This window comes from Neophocaena asiaeorientalis, unplaced genomic scaffold, assembly GCF_003031525.2.
Source record: "Neophocaena asiaeorientalis asiaeorientalis breed wild unplaced genomic scaffold, Neophocaena_asiaeorientalis_V1.1 scaffold34, whole genome shotgun sequence".
Classification (NCBI taxonomy): domain Eukaryota; kingdom Metazoa; phylum Chordata; class Mammalia; order Artiodactyla; family Phocoenidae; genus Neophocaena; species Neophocaena asiaeorientalis.
The window spans coordinates 847,196-870,907 of record NW_020172464.1 but is presented as its reverse complement, the minus strand read 5'-3'; the positions used below and the strand labels follow the sequence as shown (position 1 = coordinate 870,907).

The 23,712-nt window shown below is 37.7% G+C and overlaps 2 protein-coding genes across 2 annotated transcripts in view; one reads left to right on the top strand and one right to left on the bottom strand.

Moving 5' to 3' along the window:
- The window catches only part of MCTS1 (MCTS1 re-initiation and release factor), an 8,705-nt gene extending 667 nt beyond the window's left edge, over positions 1-8,038 (top strand). The window contains exons 2-6 of the mRNA XM_024738134.1: positions 1,135-1,287; positions 1,822-1,919; positions 4,923-5,056; positions 7,001-7,068; positions 7,829-8,038. Of these exons, the coding sequence (XP_024593902.1) occupies positions 1,135-1,287; positions 1,822-1,919; positions 4,923-5,056; positions 7,001-7,068; positions 7,829-7,910 (535 nt within the window). The 3' untranslated portion in view covers positions 7,911-8,038. The remainder of the gene's footprint in view (positions 1-1,134; positions 1,288-1,821; positions 1,920-4,922; positions 5,057-7,000; positions 7,069-7,828) is intronic.
- An 11,340-nt stretch (positions 8,039-19,378) lies between these two features.
- On the bottom strand, positions 19,379-23,382 carry C1GALT1C1 (C1GALT1 specific chaperone 1). Its single transcript, XM_024738132.1, has 2 exons — positions 23,212-23,382; positions 19,379-21,133 (listed from the first exon to the last, which is right to left on the bottom strand). Exon 2 carries the CDS (start codon positions 21,126-21,128, stop codon positions 20,172-20,174), a length of 957 nt encoding a protein of 318 aa, XP_024593900.1. The 5' UTR covers positions 21,129-21,133; positions 23,212-23,382; the 3' UTR covers positions 19,379-20,171.
- Between the last annotated feature and the right edge of the window lie 330 nt (positions 23,383-23,712).

Here is a 23,712-nt window from a genome sequence, read left to right as displayed (position 1 = left end):
GAAGAGGGCGAGAGCAGATTCTCTTTCTCTCTCCCTCGCCCCTGCCATCCTTACTCCCTAAGGTTTTCTATAGTACTATTCTCTCAACTGGCAACTAGCAACACTTCTTTAAGCTTTTCGTCCCTAATCCTCAGTTGGGTTTGGGTCCTCCCACCCTCATTTTCTTTCTCCTTACCTCTCTTTCTCTTTTGCCCCCTTTCCTAGTCCTATCTCCGTTCCTAGGGTTCTACCAATCACATCCTTGCACTGTGATTTGGGGACATATCCTCTTTAGCAGAGAGGAGAGCCCTGCACTCACTGCCTTGTGGTTACTAGTTATGAACTGAATAAGGGAAGGCTTGATTTCCTGGGTCATGGGAGTGAAGGAGTCTGGGTGACAGGAAGCTAGCGGACTGTGATACGTATTGCCTAGCTGCCAGATGAACCTTGTCTTGAAAATAGCGTGACTGCCCCATAGGCTATTCAGTGTGAGGAAGACAAAAATTCTTTGGAACCTACCTAGTGGGTTTGCCTTCCAGATTTGGTAGACGCAAAAAGCAAAGGGGGATCATGGGCAAAGGGAGGTGGGTTTTGTGCATGACATTTCGAGCAAAAATAAATAGAGATGTTAAATACCGTCGTCATCATCACTTAAAAAAGAATCTCAGCAGATTACATAGCCTAGGAGGGGCCGATTTTCACTGTTATATTTGGGTTGGTCTTTTGTATATCAACGCTTGAGGGTATTTTCATTTTGTTTTGTTTTGCTTTTGTTTTTTTACACAGGTTCTGTTATAGGTGGGAATCTGTTTCTTCCTGGGTAGAGTTGAGTAAGATTTTCCAGGAGAGGCATTTGTGTAGCTAATTACAGATTATAATGTGAAATATGCCTCATATCCTTCTCCCCTCGCCCTCCCCCCGCCCAGCTAATTGTGACTTTATGACAGTTTATTTTAATATTGTATTAAGACTTTGGTTTTGTGCTGGACACAATAAAAGGGAAATGGTATTTAAAAAAACAATTTATTTCATAATTATTTTAGACGTCTAAATACTTGCTTGGAAATAGATGACTAATTAAAACAATACCTTTAGTTATTCTGATATGTCTTCTTGGAAATGCCTTTTTTTTTCCTTGCAAAAATCATTTGGCAGATTTGATGAAAAAGAAAATGTGTCCAACTGCATCCAGTTGAAAACCTCAGTTATAAAGGGTATTAAGAACCAATTGTTAGAACAATTTCCAGGTATTGAACCATGGCTTAATCAAATCATGCCTAAGAAAGATCCTGTCAAAATAGTGCGATGGTAAGTCTTTATTTTTTTCTATGTAAAGTTCAGAGAAGCTGAATATTGAATGATTAGATTGCACTCATAATAAATGTAATTATCTTCACATTAACTATTTATCTACTCTAAATGAGTAACTCTAAAACTTATCAATATTTGTATTTTCAAGTGTTTTTCTATGTTTGTGAAAATGTGGCTTTGTGTACTGATTGTTTTATTAAAGAGTTAATTAAATGTTTTTATTCAGAGTTGGATTTATTTCAGTTTGTGCTTTAGAGATTTGTTTTATTAACTATCTGAAAAGGAAATTAAAATAATAAAATGTGAAATAAAATTGTAGCAGGTCATATTTTTCCTTTTTCTCTACTGGACTGGTATGAGTTAAAAAAAATGGTTTTTTTTGCCCTGGATCTTTATTGAAATTTTTTTTTAAAAGCTTACTGTATCTCTGTATATGCATGCTTCATATTATACATTATTTAAAGGATGTTTGGCATATTCATTTTTGAAAGAAAATATCTAACTTGGTACTTTGTGACATTTGTCTTACAGCCATGAACATATAGAGATCCTTACAGTAAATGGAGAGTTACTATTTTTTAGACAAAGAGAAGGGCCTTTTTATCCAACCCTAAGATTACTTCACAAATGTAAGTCTTGTTAGAAAATATGTATTTGGGCATATGGAAAGACACAAAAGGAGTTGAAAGTGACTTCTGGTAGTTAACTTATTAGTACTAGGCTATATGGAATATAAAACTAAAAAGATTTCCCCCCTCCCCATCTTGTGGTAAATCTGAAAAATGCAACTTCTCTCATTATGCATTCCAGAAAGCCCAAGAAAGAGCATTCATTCATTCATTACTTAATTCAAAAACTATTTTTTAAACTTACTCTGTGCCAGGCACTGAGCTAGGTACTGAGAATGTGATAGGAAGCAAAGATAGATATGGTCCCTGTCCCTAGGAAGCTAACAGTCTAGTTGGGAGAATAGACAACAATTAGATAATTACACAAATATATATTCACAAACTGTAATAAGTGCTGTGAGCATTTTCTTTTACATTTGTATCCAGGTTTGCCTCATAGAGGTAAGTCTGTATAAGGGAAAGCATGGAGTCCCAGTTATTGTTAGTTGAGTGCCAAGGTCAGGTGTTAAGAAACAAAATAATGTTTATTATGTACCCACATTTGCATGTTGTTAGATTGATTACATTACAAAAGAAAACCCAAAGGAAGATGCTATCCCAGTGTACAAGAGTTTTTCAACTGCAAAGTAAAATTTCTGCTTTTCAAGCCGGTATGTGTCTGGCATGTGTGCTTATTTATGGTGAAGTATTGTGTCTGAAGTGTCAAATGGTAGAGGAAAAAAATATGTGTGTATAAATAGAAAGAGATAAAGCAAATATAGCAAAGTGCTAATGAACGATTGTTGAAACTAAGTGGATGATATCCAGGTGCTCATTGAACTATTCTTCCAGTTTTTCTATATGTTAAGCATTTTCACAATAAGTTGGAAGAAAAAGATGTTCCTGTTTAATAATATTTTGCTGGGAACCAACCTTTTAGAACATCTTAAAGTTATTCTTGTGCAAGAAGCAGGATGATATGGTGGTTAAAAGTGTGAACTTGGAGTTAGGCAGGTCTGGGCTCAATTCCCAGTGCATGTCACTTTTGTCAAGTCACTTAAGCTTTGTTTCCTTATCTTTAAAAGTGGAAGCAATTTTATGTTACATCTCCCAGGGTTGTGAGGATTAAATAAGATAGTAACACACGTGTAATGCACCTAACACAATGCCTGGAACATAGTAAGTGCTCAATATATAATAGCCATTATTATGATGTAGTAATTGTTCAGTAAATGTCCATCCACTACTACTCCTTGTCATCATCCCCATGATCAGGATCATCATTATCATTATTATTAAAGGACAGATATTAATGAGGATGGAGATCTAGAAAACAAATTATGGCTTCTGAGTAGTAAACACATTCATTCATTCAGCTTCCTTTTTTTCAGTAAGATGTTTAATTTGGAGCTGTGTTTAAATTAATTTCTAGTCTTGGTAGGAAAAAGACTTATTTGTTCTCTGACTAGTGGGAGAGCTAGTGGTAAGACATTAAAATGAATACATTTTACCAATTATTGTTATTATTCCTAGAGAGCCCTGAGAGGCCTAAAAAGTTTTTCCCATAGATATTGTTTTAAATCCTTCGGGGATCCTTTAGTTTTTAGGTTATGAATTATTCATAGACACACATACACACACACAAATAAATTTTTTAAGATTACAGAAGGAGTATGTGTTCATTCTAGAGATTTGTAAAATACGGAAGTAAAATCACTTGTATTCCCATGACCTAGAGGTAACCATGGTTAGTATGTCAGTGTACTTCCATCCCATTATTTCCTGTATTGTGTGTGTGTCTGTGTGTTATGTGTAAATGCATATTTTTTTCCTTTTTAAATTGGGCTCTCTGTTATATAGTTTTTGTTTTTTAATTAATAGACTTTCTTTTTTAGAGCAGTTTTAGATTTACAGAAAAAATGAACAAAGTACAGAGAGTTCCCATATACTTCCTTCCCATCCTTCTTTTCTTATTAATATCCTGCATTGCCGTGCTTCAATCGATGAACCAATATTGATACATTATTATAATTAACGAAAGTCCATAGTTTACGTTAGGGTTCATTCTTTGTGTTGTACGTTCTGTGGTTTTTGTCGACTGCATATGTCATGTATGCACTGTTACAGTATCTTACAGAATAGTTTCACTGCCCTAAAAATTCCCTGTGCTCTACCTATTCATCCTTCCCACCTCCCCGTCTCTTCCAACCCCTAGCAACCACTGGTCTTTCTGGCAGTTTTTTTTTTTTTTTTTTTCGGTAAGCGGGCCTCTCACTGTTGGGGCCTCTCCGGTTGCGGAGCAACAGGCTCCGGACGCGCAGGCTCAGCGGCCATGGCTCACGGGCCCAGCCGCTCCGTGGCGCGTGGGATCCTCCCGGACTGGGGCACGAACCCGTGTCCCCTGCATCGGCAGGTGGACTCTTCAACCACTGCGCCACCAGGGAAGCCCCATTTCTGGCAGTTTTTATTCTGCTTTTTTCACTTATCATATATTTTGAATATTTCCCAGGGTATTCTCCAAAAACATCGTCCTATTATATAGGTATTATAGACATACTTTAAGTCATTTATCTCTTACTTTATTGCTGGACATTTAGGTTGATTCCAGTTTATTTCTAATATAAATATTAGTGCTATAATGAATATCTTTCTATCTAAATATATTGTACATCTCTCATTTTTTTCTTAGGATAAAGTCCTAGAAGTAGAATTACTGAGTCAGAGTTTGAACCTTTTCGAGGCTGTTGATACATGTTGCCAAGTAGTCCTAAAGAAAACTTGTACCCATTTATAAGTCTTCTAGCAGTATATGGGAATGTCAGTTTTCCTACACTCTTGCTAGCACTGGGAAATACTTTTCTTAAAAATATATACCAATTTGATAAGTGAAGGAGGGTGTTTCAGTTTTATTTTGCATGTGTCACAGAATACTGTAATTTGGGGAAATATTTGTTCATGTCCTTTGCCTTTTTCTGTTGAGTCATTAGTCTTACTAATTTATGTAATGCATTTCTTTTCTTCTAGATCCTTTTATCCTGCCACACCAGCAGGTTGATAAAGGAGCCATCAAATTTGTTCTCAGTGGAGCAAATATCATGTGTCCAGGCTTAACTTCTCCTGGAGCTAAACTTTACCCTGCTGCAGTAGATACGATTGTTGTATCCTTCCCAGGCTGTAACTGTTGAAAAATGTGTTCATTGTATTCTTGTTATTGCTGAAAGATCTGTCATCCCGGAGAACATTAGATGTACTTTTTTGGAGGTTACTCTTACTGTTATCTCATGCCTTTCTGGCTACATTTGAAGATGTGGGAAGCAACATTATTTCTTGAGACTAAATTCTGTCCCATCTTAGAGATTAAATGAGAACAAGTAACAAAAGAGTCCCAGCTGCATTTCAGCTCAGTTAGAGACCAGTGTTATCAGACTCAGGACACAGTATAAAACTCTTAATTATTAATAGAGAGGTTGTATATGATATGATTGGATCACTTATTTGGACATCATCTTGCTACTTTTATGTTTGAATTACCCCAGATACCCTGGAGTAAAAGCACTCAAAAGGGAAAAGAACTTAAGCACCAGGTGGAATGTTAGAAGTGAGTAGTGGGAACCATTGGCAATCCCAGTGGTTTTATTTTAAAGTTCCAATGAACTTTTATTCTAAAGTTCATTTTTTTTCTTTTTTTTTTTGCGGTACGCGGGCCTCTCACTGTTGTGGCCTCTCTCGTTGAGGAGCACAGGCTCTGGATGCACAGGCTCAGCGGCCATGGCTCACGGGCCCAGCCGCTCCGCGGCATGTGGGATCCTCCCGGACCGGGGCATGAACCCGTGTGCCCTGCATCGGCAGGCGGACTCTCAACCACTGCGCCACCAGGGAAGCCCCCTAAAGTTCATTTTTAAGTTGGTTGTTTGGGCCTCAGAACATGTTTTCTCAAAGAGAAACGATAAAGTCCCAGATAGTCCTTAAGAATCTATTCAACACATGATGGAGCTGAATAATTCTGCATTATTTCCATTTCTACAGTGCTGTTTCAGCTATATTCCAGATTAGTTTTTTATCACCTAGTCTGGACAGGAGGACATCTTCTCCTTTGTCATAGATAAAGTGGTCATTTGCCTCAGGTTGAGAAAAGGAACCATACTTGGTGGGAATGGGGAAATCACTGGAGCGGAAAGGCCATTAGAGTGGGTTTAAGAGTGTGTCCTGTGCTCAAAAGGAGGGTGTTCTCTCTTGTGGCAGTTATATCTAAGGGGTAGTATAAGTTGTATCAATATATTTATATCTTAGGAACAGCTTGTGTTGATATAGATACTGGTCACATAATAGGTGATCAAATATTTGTGGAACATTGAATGAATGAATGACTTGAAAACCAAGGGATAAAAGTATTCTGTGAGGACAGGTTACCCTTTTATGTTTATGATTTTTCTGTTTTTAAAGTTTATAGTTCTGGGGTTTCCCCTAAATGGAAAATTTTCCTAGTACTTAGCCTTTACTTTTAAAATAATTTTTATTTTGAAATAATTATAGACTTTGGGAAAGTTGCAAAACTAGTACAGAGAGGGGCTGTGTACCCTTGAACCTTTACTTTTTAAAATATGTACTGCAGTGTTTAACATTCTAGACACTTCAAATGATAACCAAGAACATTCTGGTTGTTCTGGATAGATTGCAACTTACATTGGACTCTTAAAGATTGATTGGGGATATAATTATTGTTTTAATGTGTCCTTTATATAAAACCACCATTTAGTGATTAAAGCACTAGAACAATTGATATTTATTTCCATTTTTAATATTTATATGCAAGAAATTTTGTCTCCTTTTTTGCATGACTTCTTTTTCTTCTTTTGTTGGCATTGGGTTCTGGTATTATTAACATTTGACTTAAAAGCAGAGAATGATTATTAGATTCATTCATTTAGCATGTATTGAGTATTTGCAATCTGCCCATAAATTTTGCTAGGTCCCTGCCCTCAAGGAGTTAATGGACTAGGTGAAGGTGCAAGTTGGGTTCACAGTGGCTTAAGTAGTAATGTGACACCCCCTCTCCAAGGCATTTTGATAGATAAATAGTTTTCTTAGCTGTGTGTTTTCAGGCAATCATGGCAGAAGGAAAACAGCATGCTCTGTGTGTTGGAGTCATGAAGATGTCTGCAGAAGATATGTAAGTCTCCTGTTAGGCCTCCTTAGCTTTTAAGATATAGGTAACCTATGCAGGAAGAATCAGAATTACAGGTGAATTTGCTCTCATTCATACCACATCTTATAAATATTTAAGCACAGAAGCCTCATTTCTGATTTTTCCTAACACTTAGGAAGCCATTGAAACCTATTTTGTCTCTGGGATTGCATTCTTCCTTTAGCATTCTGAAAAGAACCTGTGTGCCAACACAGCTGTATTATATGTATGTGTGTGGTACTTTAGGAATTTTTTTTATTCAGTATGATTTAGATTAGGTGTGGGGAAAGATATTTTACTGCTAGTTTTTAAAAACGGTGACATAATTTAGTACCACACAGTATTTATCTTATATTTTAACATGGTGGTATAAAATATTAAGGAAACATTAAAGATACATTACCAAAATATAGTCAATATACTTAAAAACGTTGGAACTCATGACCAAAATATTCCTATTAATTTTGTTTCAGGGTTAATTATAACACTTTGATGTTCTCCTGGTTTGGTGACATCATTACTGTTTCTGTGGACCCACTAGTTAGATCACTAGAATCGCTTTAAGACATGAACTGCAGCAGAGTAATGTAGTTTAATGTAGATGATAATGTTAGTGTAATATAAATAAATTCCCTACATGTGGCTCAATAATTTCAAGATAGCAATGCACCCTGAACTATATTTACCATGAGTAAGCCTATAAAAATACTTAACAATATGTTTATGTGCTTTATTCCTTCTGCAGTGAGAAAGTCAACAAAGGAATTGGCATTGAAAATATCCATTATTTAAATGATGGGCTGTGGCATATGAAGACATATAAATGAGCCTCAGAAGGAATGCACTTGGGCTAAAAATGGATATTGTGTTGTATCTGTGTTTGTGTCTATGTGTGACAACATGAAGACAATACCTCTGTGGTTATGCTGAATAAATTCAACAGATGCTAAACTTCTGTTAGCTTCAAAAATTATTTTAATTTTTCTTAAACTCAAGTTAAATTTGGGTTACAAACTTGGACATTAAAAGGTGTCTGGTAAGTAACCAAACTCAGACAACTTAATGTCCTTTCTCAGGCTAATGATGTAAGATGAAGGGCAAGATTTGGTAAATGAACTTGCTAGTATATGGCTGACCCCCCCAGAGAATCTGACTACTTAATGGGGCTGGAAGCTAGACTGGGATTTTTATCCCATTACCCCAGGGCACCTAGAAGTTCCCCTTCTCTTTTGTATGTGTTTTTTGTTTGCTGTTGCTGTTTTTAAACTTTTCATTATGGAAAATTTTGAGCGTATAGAAAAGTATGGGTAGAATAGTATAATGGACCTTTTCTGTATCCATCACCCAGCTTCAATTCGTGGCCAATATTATTTCATCTCTCTCTCACTCCTTCCCACCCCACTCTCTGATTATTTTGAAGCAAATCTCAGATATATCATTTCATCCGGTTTCTTTAATATGTCTTTGAAATATGTATTTTTTAAAAAAACCCATAATATCATTATCACACCTAAAAATTTTAGCTATTTCTTTTTAAAAATATATATATTCATTTTTTATTTTTGGCTGCATTGGGTCTTAGTTGTGGCACACGGGATCTTTGTTGTGGCACGTGGGCTTCTCTCTAGTTGTGGCTTGCATGCTCAGTAGTTGCGGCATGCGGGCTTAGTTGCTCTGCGGCATGTGGTATCTTAGTTCCCGACCAGGGATCGAACCCATGTTCTGCATTGGAAGGCAGATTCTTAACCACTGGACCACCAGGGAAGTCTCAGCTATTTCTTAATAAGGTCAAATATCTGAACTGTGTTCAATTATGTGACAGATGGACCCAATTGTTTCTCTTTTTATTTTTTTAACCATTGGTTTGCTTGAAATTGGTATCCGACAAGGTCCATATATTGCATTTGGTTGTTATTTGTCTGTTTTAATCTCTAAGTTCCCCCTCCGTTTTCCCTTTAAATTAATTATGTAAGAAATCTAGTTGTTTTGTCATATAGCGTTTCTTCCCACATTCTGGATTTTGTTGATTGTATCACTGTAAAGTAATTTAACTTGTTTTTGTACTCCCTGTATAGCCTGTAAACAGATCGGCTTGATCAGATTCCAGTTCAATTTATTTAATGCCCTCTCTTGAATCATACTACACAGATGCCCAGAACTTCCAGATTTGAGTCCCCACTGTATTCCCCAAAGAATGCGTATCTCCTATCATAAGTGGCATATGAAGACCATGGACCTACTTCAGTGAGAACAGTAAGCTGTTTTGAGAATTAAACAGCAGTTATGAATTTATACAGTGATAACAGGTCTTTCTTCCTAATAACATTGCTGTTATAGTGGGTTGGCCAAAAAGTTTGTTTGGAAAAAAGTTTGTTCAGAAAAACCCGAACGAACTTTTTGGCCAACCCAATACTGTGTTTCAGCCATCTTCATTTGGTTGTTTACAAATATATGACATGTGATTTTATTTTTCAGATAGATACAGACATTTACAAGATTATGGTGACCTGTGTTACGGTTAGAAGTTGGTGAGAAAGGTGAGGGTGGATAGTAAAAAGAGAGACACCATTTGGCTGGCTGTTGGAGCTGGGCCTCCCAAGATATAACATGGGTGAAGGGTATAGATCCAGGGTCTGACTCAGATTGAGAAACTATTTTCCAGTAACAAAACCTATAAGACTTGGAGATTCCCACGTTAGAATGTAAATGTATTAATTTATAGTGGTAAGTCTGCTTAGGGTAAACAATTAGTAAACAGGAAGTTTCTTGGTGAAGATGGATAAGAGTAAAGGAAGGTTGATAATTTGGGGAAGTATTTCATCTGGGCCAGGGTAAGGCTTGGAGAATTTTTCCTGCTTCATCATTAATTAGAATGCTCATGTCTGCCAAAACCTTTCTTTCCTAGCCTGTAGAGGTGCCCTGATACTTTTCTTCCTATATCCTTTTTTAGTTCTATGTAGAATATTTTTCTTTGTTATGACAGTTATATTCTACAGCTTACTATATTTTTATATTTTATTATTTATTCCTGGTGGGTAAAAGTGTAAATAATCTCATCAGTAGCACAATTATAAATGATCTTTCAGGGTAGGTTTCTTCAACAGATAGTCTTATTTTATGCTGATTTACTAGTTTCAAATTCAGATGTTTCCCCATTTGGGGGAGAGGCAGCCTATTCGAGGTCTATAGCTCCTTATATGCTTAAAAAGAAAATAAGTCATTTATGTCAAAACCAAACTTTGAACCTTATTTTTGGTACTAAGATAATGTTAATTGACCAAGATTGCCTATGGAGTGTTAGCAATGAAAAACAAAGCACACACATATATTAGAGAAGTTTTAATTGTGTGGTTTCAGAAATAATTTATCCATGTTTCTAACCACTGTTATGGTGGGTGTGGGGAACACTTTTAAAATATTCAACATCATCTGTGCTTGTTTTCCTACTATGTTCAGGTACATTGACTTTGTTGCCTTGGTAATATGGAGTAAATATGTATATTTCCTGCTCCCCCTGGGTCTGAAGCCTCAGGTTATAGAGTTAATCCGGGGTGTCACTCCATAGGTTGGAGCCCAGTCTGTTTCTAAACATTAGGTCATGCAAGGAAGCCAATTCAAAGAGGTTTAACTATCAGCCTCTTTATGCATTATGCTTACAGGCAACTTAGTTTTCCCATATTCCTGAGAGTAGGAATACAGGGAGAGCCTGTTTTTCTCACAGGCAATGTGTCTTCAGTTCATTTTTAGTTAGGGTGTCAAGCTTGACACATTTTGTGTCAAGCCAACCTACAACCTAGTCATTTTTGTGCATCTGACACACTTTTCCTCAGCCGAGGTCAGTTCAACTCAATGGACATTTATTGAATATCCACTAGGTTCTAGGCATGTGGCACAAAGATGAATAATAGACAAGTGGCCCTTGCCCTTAAGGAGCTTCCAGTCTAGTGAGTAAATTTACATTTAAAAAAATCTGGGTAATGGTGACAGCCCAATAGCAACTTATAAAGCCAGTAGGAAGTTACTAATACATTTCCAATTTCACTCATCAAAATTTGCAAATTATACATGAACCAGATATAAAAATATTCCTAGATTATATCCAATGTGAGGTTAAAAAAAATCCAGATGTCTTGGAGTTGCAACAATTCAGCATTCCAACTCAGATTGTTGTCCCATTGTGTGGCAATATAAAGGCCTGATAAACCCTCTTCTAGCAGACTATTATAGCGGTTTGGTGGTGTTCTGTTGGCAGCTGCATTTTTCCTTTTTTTAATGTTCTGGACCCAAAACAAGCAGCTGGATTTATCCAAAGGACAGCTATGAACATTTCTAATTTGAGGGATTTGATAGTCCCCAAACATAAAGTCATATGGCATTTGTCAAATAATGATTATATCCAGCCGAGTTCCCCCTGCACGTACAAATCCACTACCGAGGATACAATATTTCTAAGCATAGTACTTCAGAAGATACAAGAATGGCAAATGACTAAATTTATAGACGTATTTCATTATAGTAAATATTTCACTCTTTTGTTCATGAGAATATTAATAATGTAGCAATTATATATTAATGGGAATATGAAATGAATGTATGCCCAAACAAAATGTGGTAAATATTTAACTTTGTTTATCTAGGTTCCCTAATTTATTTTTAAATTTATTTATTTATTTTGGCTGCGTTGGGTCTTCGTTGCTGTGCGCGGGCTTTCTCTAGTTGCGGAGAGCAGGGGCTACTCTTCATTGCAGTGCGTGGGCTTCTCATTGCGGTGGCTTCTCTTGCGGAGCACGGGCTCTAGAGCGCAGGCTCAGTAGTTGTGGCGCTTTACTAATACATTTCCAATTTCACTCATCAAAATTTGCAAATTATACATGAACCAGATATAAAAATATTCCTAGATTATATCCAATGTGAGGTTAAAAAAAATCCAGATGTCTTGGAGTTGCAACAATTCAGCATTCCAACTCAGATTGTTGTCCCATTGTGTGGCAATATAAAGGCCTGATAAACCCTCTTCTAGCAGACTATTATAGCGGTTTGGTGGTGTTCTGTTGGCAGCTGCATTTTTCCTTTTTTTAATGTTCTGGACCCAAAACAAGCAGCTGGATTTATCCAAAGGACAGCTATGAACATTTCTAATTTGAGGGATTTGATAGTCCCCAAACATAAAGTCATATGGCATTTGTCAAATAATGATTATATCCAGCCGAGTTCCCCCTGCACGTACAAATCCACTACCGAGGATACAATATTTCTAAGCATAGTACTTCAGAAGATACAAGAATGGCAAATGACTAAATTTATAGACGTATTTCATTATAGTAAATATTTCACTCTTTTGTTCATGAGAATATTAATAATGTAGCAATTATATATTAATGGGAATATGAAATGAATGTATGCCCAAACAAAATGTGGTAAATATTTAACTTTGTTTATCTAGGTTCCCTAATTTATTTTTAAATTTATTTATTTATTTTGGCTGCGTTGGGTCTTCGTTGCTGTGCGCGGGCTTTCTCTAGTTGCGGAGAGCAGGGGCTACTCTTCATTGCAGTGCGTGGGCTTCTCATTGCGGTGGCTTCTCTTGCGGAGCACGGGCTCTAGAGCGCAGGCTCAGTAGTTGTGGCGCACGGGCTTAGCTGCTCCGTGGCATGTGAGATCTTCCCGGACAAGGAATTGAACCTGTGTCCCCAGCATTGGCAGGCGGATTCTTTACCACTGCGCCACCAGGGAAGTCCCTTCATACCAATGTTTTAACAAATTTTTAGTTTTTCATGATCTGAAAGATTTGGTTTGTACTTGTTAGTCTGGACACTGTTCTCATCAGTTCTAATGCTGCCCCATTCAGAATTCATTTTTTAAAGCCAAAATTCACTGTTCACTTAAACATCTGGATTAAATTGGGCAGGGTGAGGAGGATGGGAGGAGAGTCCTTTTTGCCCTGTAGGCTCTGGACAGCTTTCTTAGAGAGCTAACTTATCCAGGATTAGGAAAAAGAATGCTTTTGTGAGACTGAGATCTTTCTGAAGTTTGCTTGTGTAAGCATTTTGGATTTAAGAAAGTTCAACCTGGGAATTCCCTGGTGGTCCAGTGGTTAGGATTCCGTGCTTCCATTGCAGGGGGCACGGGTTCGATCCCTGGTCGGAGAACTAAGATCCCGCAAAAAGTTCGACCTGAATTGTATCTGAATATAGAGTAGAAACAGCTTCATTTGGTGGGATAACAGCAGTCTCTAACCCATCAAATTAATCTCTATCTCCTAAATCGCTTTCAAAAATGCACATGACTGGAAGATATTTTTCACTGGCAATGCTTTATTGTTTTTTAAAAAGTAGGGGTTAAAATATAGTAAAAACTTGGAAACTTACACTGCACTTATTTTGTGCTTTACAAGATAAAAATTTTATATTTTGTAAAATGTTTTGAAAGGAGTCCACAAAGTAATTCTGCTTTCTTGCTCTCAAATGCAGAGGTCTGAGAGAAGGCACATGGCCTCGTGAGCTTCTGGGTGTTGTCAAATCCAATTCTCTCTCAAGTACCGAATGCCCAGATGCATTTACTGGGGATGAAAGAGTGTCACTTAAGCAGTGGTTTTTGTCAATATAAATAGAAGCATCTTGATTAAAGTGTGAGGAGATAGAAACCATACTGATTTGGGCAATTTCGGCTCCAATAATGTCTAATTTACTGTGAAGGGGGAATATGTTCTAAGTTAATGTTCTTAAAAGCAACTTCCAAATTTCTCCTTAAAAAATATTTACTTTATTAAAAAGCTGCCTGAGGAAGAACTGTTTTATTGCATGGCACAGATTCAATGTACAGATGTTATCTTAGAACTATTAATTAAGGAGTTCCCTTGTGACTTTGAATATTCAATACCAGCTGTTATTCACATCAATATTTTAATATTTTACCAGAAAGATACTTAATAAAAGGATTGATACATATTTAACTGTGTAAAGTGCTAGTTAAACTTGTTCAAATGGGTCAGAGGGAAAGGGAAGTAAATAACATTCCTATATGCACAAGCTCTACTTATATATCTTGCTTAATCTTTATGACTATTCCATGAGGTAGATTTTAATTCTCATTTGATAAGTGAGGAAGCTAAGGCTCCAGAAGGGTTATATAACTTTCCTGAAGATACACTGCTAATAAATGGCAGAGTTGGGATTTGAACCTAAGTGTCCCTGATTGCAAAGCCTGTTTTTTTTTTTATATTTACATTATCATATATTTTTTATTTTAAAAAATCTAATATTTTAATATTAAAATAAAATTTAAACACAGCATCCTTTTCTCACCATTAAAAGTAGGACAATTCTAGACAATTTTACTGAAATCTATAAATGTGCTTATACAAATGCATTAAAAGCTAAGTATCTCAACATCTGTAAGGCCTTTAGCAAATAAGTATCAATCTTCAGGAAGATGAGAGGCCACCTGAAAATGCACCAAAATTTCAAAATTAAGCTTTTAACTTATTGATAATAAATCTAAGTATCACTGATATGCAAGTAAACAGTTTTTAGAACAAGCTGGAATTTTTCTAAAATTTAACCATGGTTGAATAAAATAGCAAGAACTAAAAAAAAAAATGTCATGAAGAACCTAGGGGTAAGACACGAATAAAGACACAGACCTACTAGAGCATGGACTTGAGGATATGGGGAGGGGGAAAGGTAAGCTGTGACAAAGTGAGAGAGTGGCATGGACATATATACACTACCAAACGTAAAATAGCTAGTGGGAAGCAGCCGCGTAGCACAGGGAGATCAGCTCGGTGCTTTGTGACCACCTAGAGCGGTGGGATAGGGAGGGTGGGAGGGAGGGAGACGCAAGATGGAAGAGATATGGGAACATATGTATATGTATAACTGATTCACTTTGTTATAAAGCAGAAACTAACACACCATTGTAAAGCAATTATACTCCAATAAAGATGTAAAAAAAAAAGCAAGAACTTCAGGCAAGATGGTATGTAAATATGAAAAAATGCATAAAACACTTGGAATCAATTCAGAACTTGTAAAAATACTTGAGTGGTAAAGTGTTAAAACAGTCAAGAGAAATATTCTTTGACAAAGAGATTACATGCTAGAAGAGACTTTTTCTACCTTCCATTCATACTTCACGTATAAAGAATTTACACTCAGAATTTGCTTAAACCTCCCTACCTCCCTCCCGCAACGCCTATTTTGCAGAAAATCTCCCCTCACGTTTCATAAAATGTTAATCTTGGCCCACAGTTGCATCACCATCTTTGTTTATGGGCTATTGGAGAGAAGTGTAAGTTAGCCAAGCCTCTATTCCACAGTGGGAAAATATGGGTAGGATTAGAATGCAGTAAGACTGGGTTGCTTGCAGTGTGCTTCTGAGGAATGTTCTGTTTCCCTCTTCATTAGCAGGATATTCTGGGAGAATCTTTTGAAATTGAACTTAGTCCTGAGGTCGGAACTTTTTCTGTCACCTTCAGGCTAGGTGATTTGTGACCGTGTAAAGGTTATACCATTTAGAAGCCTTTCCTGGATTTTTAAAGAAAAGGATACAAGGGGGAGGGTTGGTTAAGTGGGGGAGATGAGGGTAGAGTGTAAGTGCAAAGGCAGAACTAGCAGCTGCTTTGTGACTATCAATACATCCAAAAGATAGGTTGGGAAAAGGATTAGTGAATATTAAAATTGACAGGAGCAATTTGGTTCAATTATAATCTAAGGAAAAAGGCTGAGGGGTCTAATCAATATTTTACTCCAGATCTAATGAGTTAATTTTGAGAAGGAGGATCCAATGACTTAATTTTGAGAAGGAAGATCCAGTGATGGAACTCATGCAAAGAGATGGCCTGGGGCCTGCTAAAAGTCAGGTTGCAATTTCCGTAGCCTTCAAGACAACCAGAAAAATAAACAGGCCTTTTAGAAGAAACTTCAAGTTTTCTCCCATTCACATGATAGCCACGGGGTGGGGTGTTGTCTCACACTTCTGGAATTGGTTAGATCTGTGCTGTTACTGTAAAATACACACTGGATTTTGAAGACTTAATTAAAAAAAGAATGTAAACTATCTCATTTTTTCTGTTGATTACATGTTGAAATGACAATATTTTGGATATATTGGGTTAAGTAAAATATAATACTAAAAGTAATTTCACCTCTGTCTTTTTTAATGTGGCTACTAGAAAATTTTAAACTACACATGCGGCTCCCATTATATTTCTGTTGGATGGCATTGGGATGGAGAACAGGCAGTATTCCCTGAAGCTTCCTTCTGGAGGTGAATACCTTAGAGTGGCAAATATGGAAAAGAAGATTCTCAGTGCCAGTATTTAAAGTCTTCCATTGGGGGGAGGGATAAGTTGGGAGATTGGGATGGACATATACACACTACTATATATAAAATAGATAACTAATAAAGATTTACTGTATAGCACAGGAAACTCTACTCAATACTCTGTAATGGCCTATATGGGAAAAGAATCTAAAAAAGAGTGGATATATGTATATGTATAAGTGATTCGCTTTGCTGTACACCTGAAACACAACATTGTAATCAACTATACTCCAGTAAAAATTAATTAAAAAATAAAGTCTTCATCAAGTTAGGACCACTTTTCCCCTTTTCCCCTCAGATGGTATGGGGTTGGTGTTTTGACTGTTAGAACATCCCCATTTATTCAGCACTTTGAGTACCTTTGTGGATGTCTCTTATCAGTCACTCATTAGAAGCATTTCTTACTTTTTTCCAAACACAAGCCTGTCCCATAATTCATGGCATCTGTCCTCACTCCCATCCATCCATCCATTCATAGAACATCTGAGTCTTATTTTTAGGCCCTGCTCTTCCTGCCAGGGCTTTCACTAAATTGCCAAAGCAATGGCAAAACCAATGTGGCCATTCTTGCATGGAATCAGTGAAAACTATCAAAGAAATGGGAATTATGTGGGTTAAGAGAAATAGCACTTATCAAATTGAGGACTTTTAAGGCAAAGAGGACCACCATATTCTAATAGTAAACAATGGCTTGTTTTATTGCTCATGCAAAGCTTACATGAAATGATTATTTGACTCCCTGTATGAATCATGTGTTTGGGCTCTTTTTGCTTTCCACAAAATACCAGGTCTAGTGTTAAGCTCATAGATACTCAATATATACAAGGAGTAGTATAGTATATAGATTCCACACTAATAAAAGTGGACTTTTCTTTCTATTATGCTAGAGACCCCAGACATACACCATCATTTCATACTTTCTAAATAAGTCATTTCCCCCATTACCCTTTGAATACTTTATAGTATTTTATCTTTGATGATACTGGAATTGAGTGATTATTTTTTCATTAGACTTTGGGGGACTCCTTGGTGGGAAGGTTGGCAAAACCTTCCCTGAATTTCTTTGAATGCCAAAAGAAAGTTAAACTTTTACAAACAGGCTCTTCACATAAACACTCAGACATGCATTGAATGCATCAATCCAAGTCAGCTAGTACTAAAAGGAACACAATACTTTAACTGAGTGGAAAATTAGTGGTACACCATTACTAAACTCTGTGCTTTCAGTAACTTTTCTAATACAGGCGTTCCCTGAATCTGGGCATTATAAATCAGATTTGATACACAAGCAGTATTTTAGCTACATTAAAAAAAAAGCCAAGGGGTCTAATCTATATTTTGCTCCAAATCCAATGTTTTGAGAAAGAAGGTCTAGCGATTGAACTTGTGCAAGGAGATGGCCTGGGGCCTGCTGAAAGTCAGGTTGCAGTTTCCACTGCATTCAAGAAAACCAGAAAGATAAACATAACTTTTAGAAGAAACTTGAAGTTTTCTCTCATTCACATCTCAGCCAGTGGGCCTCACACTTCCAGAACTGGTTAGACCTGTGTTGTCCAATATAGTAGGCATTACCCAGCCATATGTAAAATATATTCACAATCATGATCAATTCCCATTAGACCTCCACTCTTCCCGACTCTCTTCCCAATAACAGAGTGGAGTTAGGGTTATAGTTTTTGGCTGTTGAATGCATGATGATCAAATCTGTAACCATGACTTCTGTAGCACAATTTTCTGTGTTACTGATTCCAAATTTATCTACAAGACTAGGTACAAATAAGTTCAAGGAGACAGCATATTATTTAAGACAACTAACATTTTATAAAGGAATACTCATGTATAAAAATACAATCAAGGGCTTCCCTGGTGGCGCAGTGGTTGAGAGTCCGCCTGCCGATGCAGGGGACACGGGTTCGTGCCCCGGTCCGGGAAGATCCCACATGCCGCGGAACGGCTGGGCCGGTGAGCCATGGCCGCTGAGCCTGTGCGTCCGGAGCCTGTGCTCTGCAGCGGGAGAGGCCACAACAGTGAGAGGCCCGTGTACCGCCAAAAAAAAAAAAAAAAAAAAAAAATACAATCAAGAGCATCAGTTTGGTTTAAAAAGCAATTGTTACTTTAGTACCCACTAGGAAATCAAACAATGGAATGCATTTTCTGATATATTTATTACAACTATACCTTGATACACTAATGTAATTGAAGGCGATAAATATAGTAGAAAAAGTTTTAAGATACTGGTGTTGGGGGCAATGTGACACTTTTAAACTGGGTGTCACACTCAGTGAGATACTGTTTATCATTGCACTCACACTGAATATGATTTGGTTTGTAGTAATTACATCTGAGACCACATATTTGGGTGCTTGATAAAAGGGTTTTATTATTTTTCAAAATTAATAAACTTTCATTTTAATCAAGAGCCCCAGTGAGGAAAATCTATAAATTCAAACAAAGGGTTTTACACACTACTCTGATGATCAATAATTTGAAGCCCAAAGTCCTCTTGAGGAAATTCTTTCTGGCTTGCAAAAGCTGTAGGAGACCATTAACATCATGAAGCCAGTTACAAGAAAAATTAATCTCTAAAATGTCATGGTTTCACACCCTATGGGGGCTTATGGATCTGACTTAATATGGCATGTGCAGGCCCGATTTTAGGACAAGTCAGCTCCAAGTGTTTCACACATTTATAAACACAGAAGCTGTTGTATCCACCATCCATAAAGCGTTTGGGTAGCCACCGAAATCAGGCAAATGGCAGAGTAATCCAAGGTGAATGGTGAGGTTAAGGCCTCCACACCAAAAACTGTTGGATATGGTGCAATCATGAACATGGGAAAAATCTAAAAATTTGAACAGGTAAACAAAAGCCAGGACAGACTCAATTCAAGTAAGTGAAACTGCCAGACTTCCGAAAGGAGTTCTTCAAAGAAGACTTCCACAGAACTCGTTTGCTCTGCAGGAGTAAATAAATCTCAACTGATATATTTTTATCCAAGCCACAGCTGAGGGCTTGATTAACTGGGAAACAATACAGTTAAATGACATTACATTCTTTACAGTCACCACTCCAACTTCAATATCTGCATAGAGAAGTACAGAGGGTTACACTGAAATTGTGTATGCTGAGGGAGGCCACTAAATTAGCTCCCAGGAAAATTATTAACCTTTATAATTAATTTTCACTTTTTCTCTCAGGGATAGATTTCAACTTTCACTTTAACAGTGGTTGGGAACATTCCCTTTATTGCTTGGTTGTGTATTTTGAGAAAGCAAATCCACTGGCACTTGCGAAGGCTTAGAACATAAACCAACGTTAGAAGTAACAGAAACACATAGCTAAAAGTTTTACTTTAATCACAAATTCACAACTAGAGATTTCATTTGCATATCTTAGAAAGCTAAAAAGACATGTTAAATTTTTTAACCAATCAGCAAAAAACATGTGCCACACAGATTTTTAATGTTCATAATTTAGAATTTATCACATAAATATATTATTTATAAATATATTCTTTATTTGTAAAATTATTATTATTAAAACATTTCTTTCCAACACAGTTGAAATTCTTATGTGTGTTTTAAGGAAAAAAATCCCACCCTATTTTAAAATGTATTACTAAACTTCAATGTGTGAATAAACCAGTGCCACCAAACTGAAAACGAAAAAAAAAGAAACATACTTCTGTGTTGGATATGCAGTTGTTACTACAAATAATACCACATGTCCTACACGGTGATCATATACATGCTCTTGTTTCTTCTCAGTCATTATCAGAACCATTTGGAGGTAGGAAAACCAATGCATCATTGAAAATATGCCCAAATGCCCTAAGACGGTATACCCCGTACATCATTACATGCATCTGATTAGGCGTCAGTCCATTAAAAGTAACAGCCATATCTGAACAACATCCTTCTACTACCTGGTTGGGGTGATTAGTCATTGCCTCTTTAATAAAAAGCCCAACAGACTTGGTGTTAAATACATCTTTTCCTTCAGCATCTTCTGCATTTTCTGCAAATACTCCAGCGTATTTCAGGCAGACTGCTAGCTGCTTATCTTCAGATATCTTCCAAATCATCCCTCCCTGTTCAGGACACTTTTCAGGAATACTGAGAAGGCTGTTAAGTCTTTTCATTGATTCTACACTTAAGACAATTCCTCCTTCCATACTCACATACTCGAGGTCTCCAGATTTTATAGTGTGGCCTAGATAGAAAGGTTGTGATGGATCCTTTTTTAACAAAAAGTACTTTAAGTTTTCAATAATAGCAAACGTAGTGGGGCGTGCAAGGAAGAACCAGTTGTATTGGTCTCTATATTTATCAAAGGCGTATTTGTAAGCTTTTCTCATCATTAACCACATGTCATTTGTTTCCATGTTAATTGACTCAAACACTTTAACATTTTCAGAACTGAAGAACTCTGCTTTGTCACAGTGTTTGGTCCAAGTCTCCTTCACTGCAGCCCAGAGACTCACATCTTTGGGTTTGACAAGGATGATACAGTATACTCGAAAGCTCTTACTGAGCTCCATGCGTTCATCCTCTGAAATTTTCAAGATATCTTCTTTATTAGGAGCTTGTAGGTGATGATGCTCATGGTGGTGCATTCTATTTCCATGACCAATCCTAATGTGTCCTAGCATAGTGATCAAGGCACAGAAAATGCTTCCAAGCATTACACCCTTCAAAAATGAACTGCTTTCAGAAAGCATTTTTCCTATAAAGAAGAAAAAGATCCTTAGGATACTTAATAGAAAAGGAGTCTAGTGATTTGATTTGATATTCCCCCTATACTTACATTTTGCTCTTAATGTTAACAAAAAAGGCTCCCAAGCTTGAAATCGAGTCAGTGCAAGTAGCACAAGAGAGTCTTAAGAATTTTTTGCTTCCAATGATACCTGATTACTGTTCAGTACAAAGTGGAACTCTGCAGCAACACCTTGCTGCCACAGAATTTTCTGGGAGGCTATTTTTGCACTTCATCTATAGGGATTTAATTAACCAAGTACTAAACCAAAGCACTAACCCCAGAAACTGATATTACAGAGGTTGTCTGTCCATCATTCTCTTTAAAGGAGTTTCATTTCACAAGTTTGCATTATATTATTTAAATACCTCTGCGGATATAAATGGACTTTTACAACAAAACCTTAAATTGAAGAGATAAAACCACCTACAATTGGTAAATCACCAGTGGTATCTGTGCTGGTCTCTGTTCTCAACCTAGTGCTTTATTTAACTGATGGCTGCTGTCCTTAGGTGTTTTGAGTACATCTTGGAATTGATACCATATATGTTAATATTTACCCTTTTGTTCCTAAGACTAAATGGTTTCCAATACAGTATCTCAACTAACTGATGTATAATAATAAAAGCCCATAATGAAAATAGCTAAATTATTTGGATGAGAACTGAGTCAATATAGGCATATCTGGGGACTATTAATGAACATTTTTATTTCCTCCAAAGGCATTTCCTTATTCTTTGGGGAAGTAAAAAGGGAAAAGTCTACACTTTTATTTCAATTAGAAATTAAAAGAAAACCCAACATTAAATACAACTGTTGAGATTTTCCCAATCTCCCTTCTATCTCCACAAGGAATGTTCTACTGAGCTACTTAGATTTTTCCTTTGTTTCTTAAAGTTGAAAGTGGCCTTAGAAGCTATCTAATGTCACTTTTCTCATTTTACAGATAGGGAAACAGAGGGTCCACAGAGGTTAGGTAACTGACCCAAAGTCACAGTCAGCAATAGAACTGAACTAGAAATCAGATATCCTGGCATCAGTTTAATGGTTTTTCTATTACAGAATAAAGATCTCAACAGTGCTTCCACCCATATTATTGAGAATTTAATAAAAAGTTACTGAATAACCTTGTTTTCCTACAAATGGAAAAACATGTAGGATCTCTTAACCATAATTGATATTTGCATCCAGCATCACCGTACTGCTACAAGGAAACCATCCCTTGGTTTTCTTCTAGAGGAAATGGACTTTGACCTCCATTACCTTAGAAGGACAACGTGTGGAACAACTTGACAGATGTAATTCCTAAGGAGGGGTGGGAAGTCGGGTGGGAAAGAGGCAGGACAGCTTTCCTGTGTCACTCACAGAACTTGGTGAACAAACACAGCTCTAATAAGGAAAAGAAAATTCACAGGAAACAAGCTCTGCTTGTTTTAGAATTGTCAGATGCACTCCAAAATGAATTTTTATATAGGATTTTGGCATTTCATATTACACAATTTTCAATATGTCTGGCCATTATATAATAATTCACTAGTGTCTCTTAGATTGACAATGGTATATGTATGTCAGAATTCTTCCTGATGGGGATACTACTTATGAATCATTTGCACAAATTTTTCTAAGGAGTAGCATCTAGAGATGCACATGATAGGATATATGGTGCAGAGGCAAGGGAAACTTAAAACCGCACACGAGCACAAGCGAGGCAGAAACGACCGGAGTGGTTTTTGAGATGAATTCTTTTAGATGAAGGCGGTTGGGGTGGAGTATGGAAAAGGGAGGAGGATGAAATGGAGAACAAAAGTGAGGGAGAGAACATGGTCATCTCAACACCCCAAGGAGGGGCCGAGGGAGCGCCTCTAGGAAGCCGACGCTCTAACTAGCCCCCTCACTGTTCCTCACACTGCACCTGCCCGGACACACCGCGTGGAGTACGCTGGGAGTGGGCCAGGGCCCAAGCCTTCCCCGGAGAGGGGCGGGGTCAGGCCGCTCCGGGGGCTGCTCCGCGAGCAGCTCCAGGTGCGGGCCGATGCCGCAGCACTCACCCGCGTCTAGAGCGGCTCAGGGGCGGTAAAGCGCAGCCGCGCACGGCTTTCCTCTCACGTTCGCGCGCTACTCGGTTACGTTCCTGGTCGGGCTGCTCTACATGCAGGCGGTTTCTTCTCGTTGGTTTCGCTAAAGGCGTTGAGGGCCCGGAAGTAGACGCCACAAGGGCGCGGGCAGCGGGGCGGGGCAAAGGAGCCCTAAGCCAGGCGGAGCCGCCCGCCCGCGCCGACGTCGGAAGGGCCAGCGCGCACGCAGCGCGCCCTTTCTCCCCGCCCCGTGCCGAGTTCAGAGAAGCGCGTCCTGCTGGCGTGACCCGCACGCTCACCCGTACCCAATGGGACGCCCAGAGAGGCGTGCGTGCGTACGACCCGCTGACACGTCCCACCGCTTCATTTTCCGGTTGTGGAAACTGCGAGAGCGAGGTAGAGTGTTTCACCTGACTGAGATCGTGTCAGGTCTCTCAGTGGTTTCTCTGACAAGCACCTGAGGTACTGCAACCT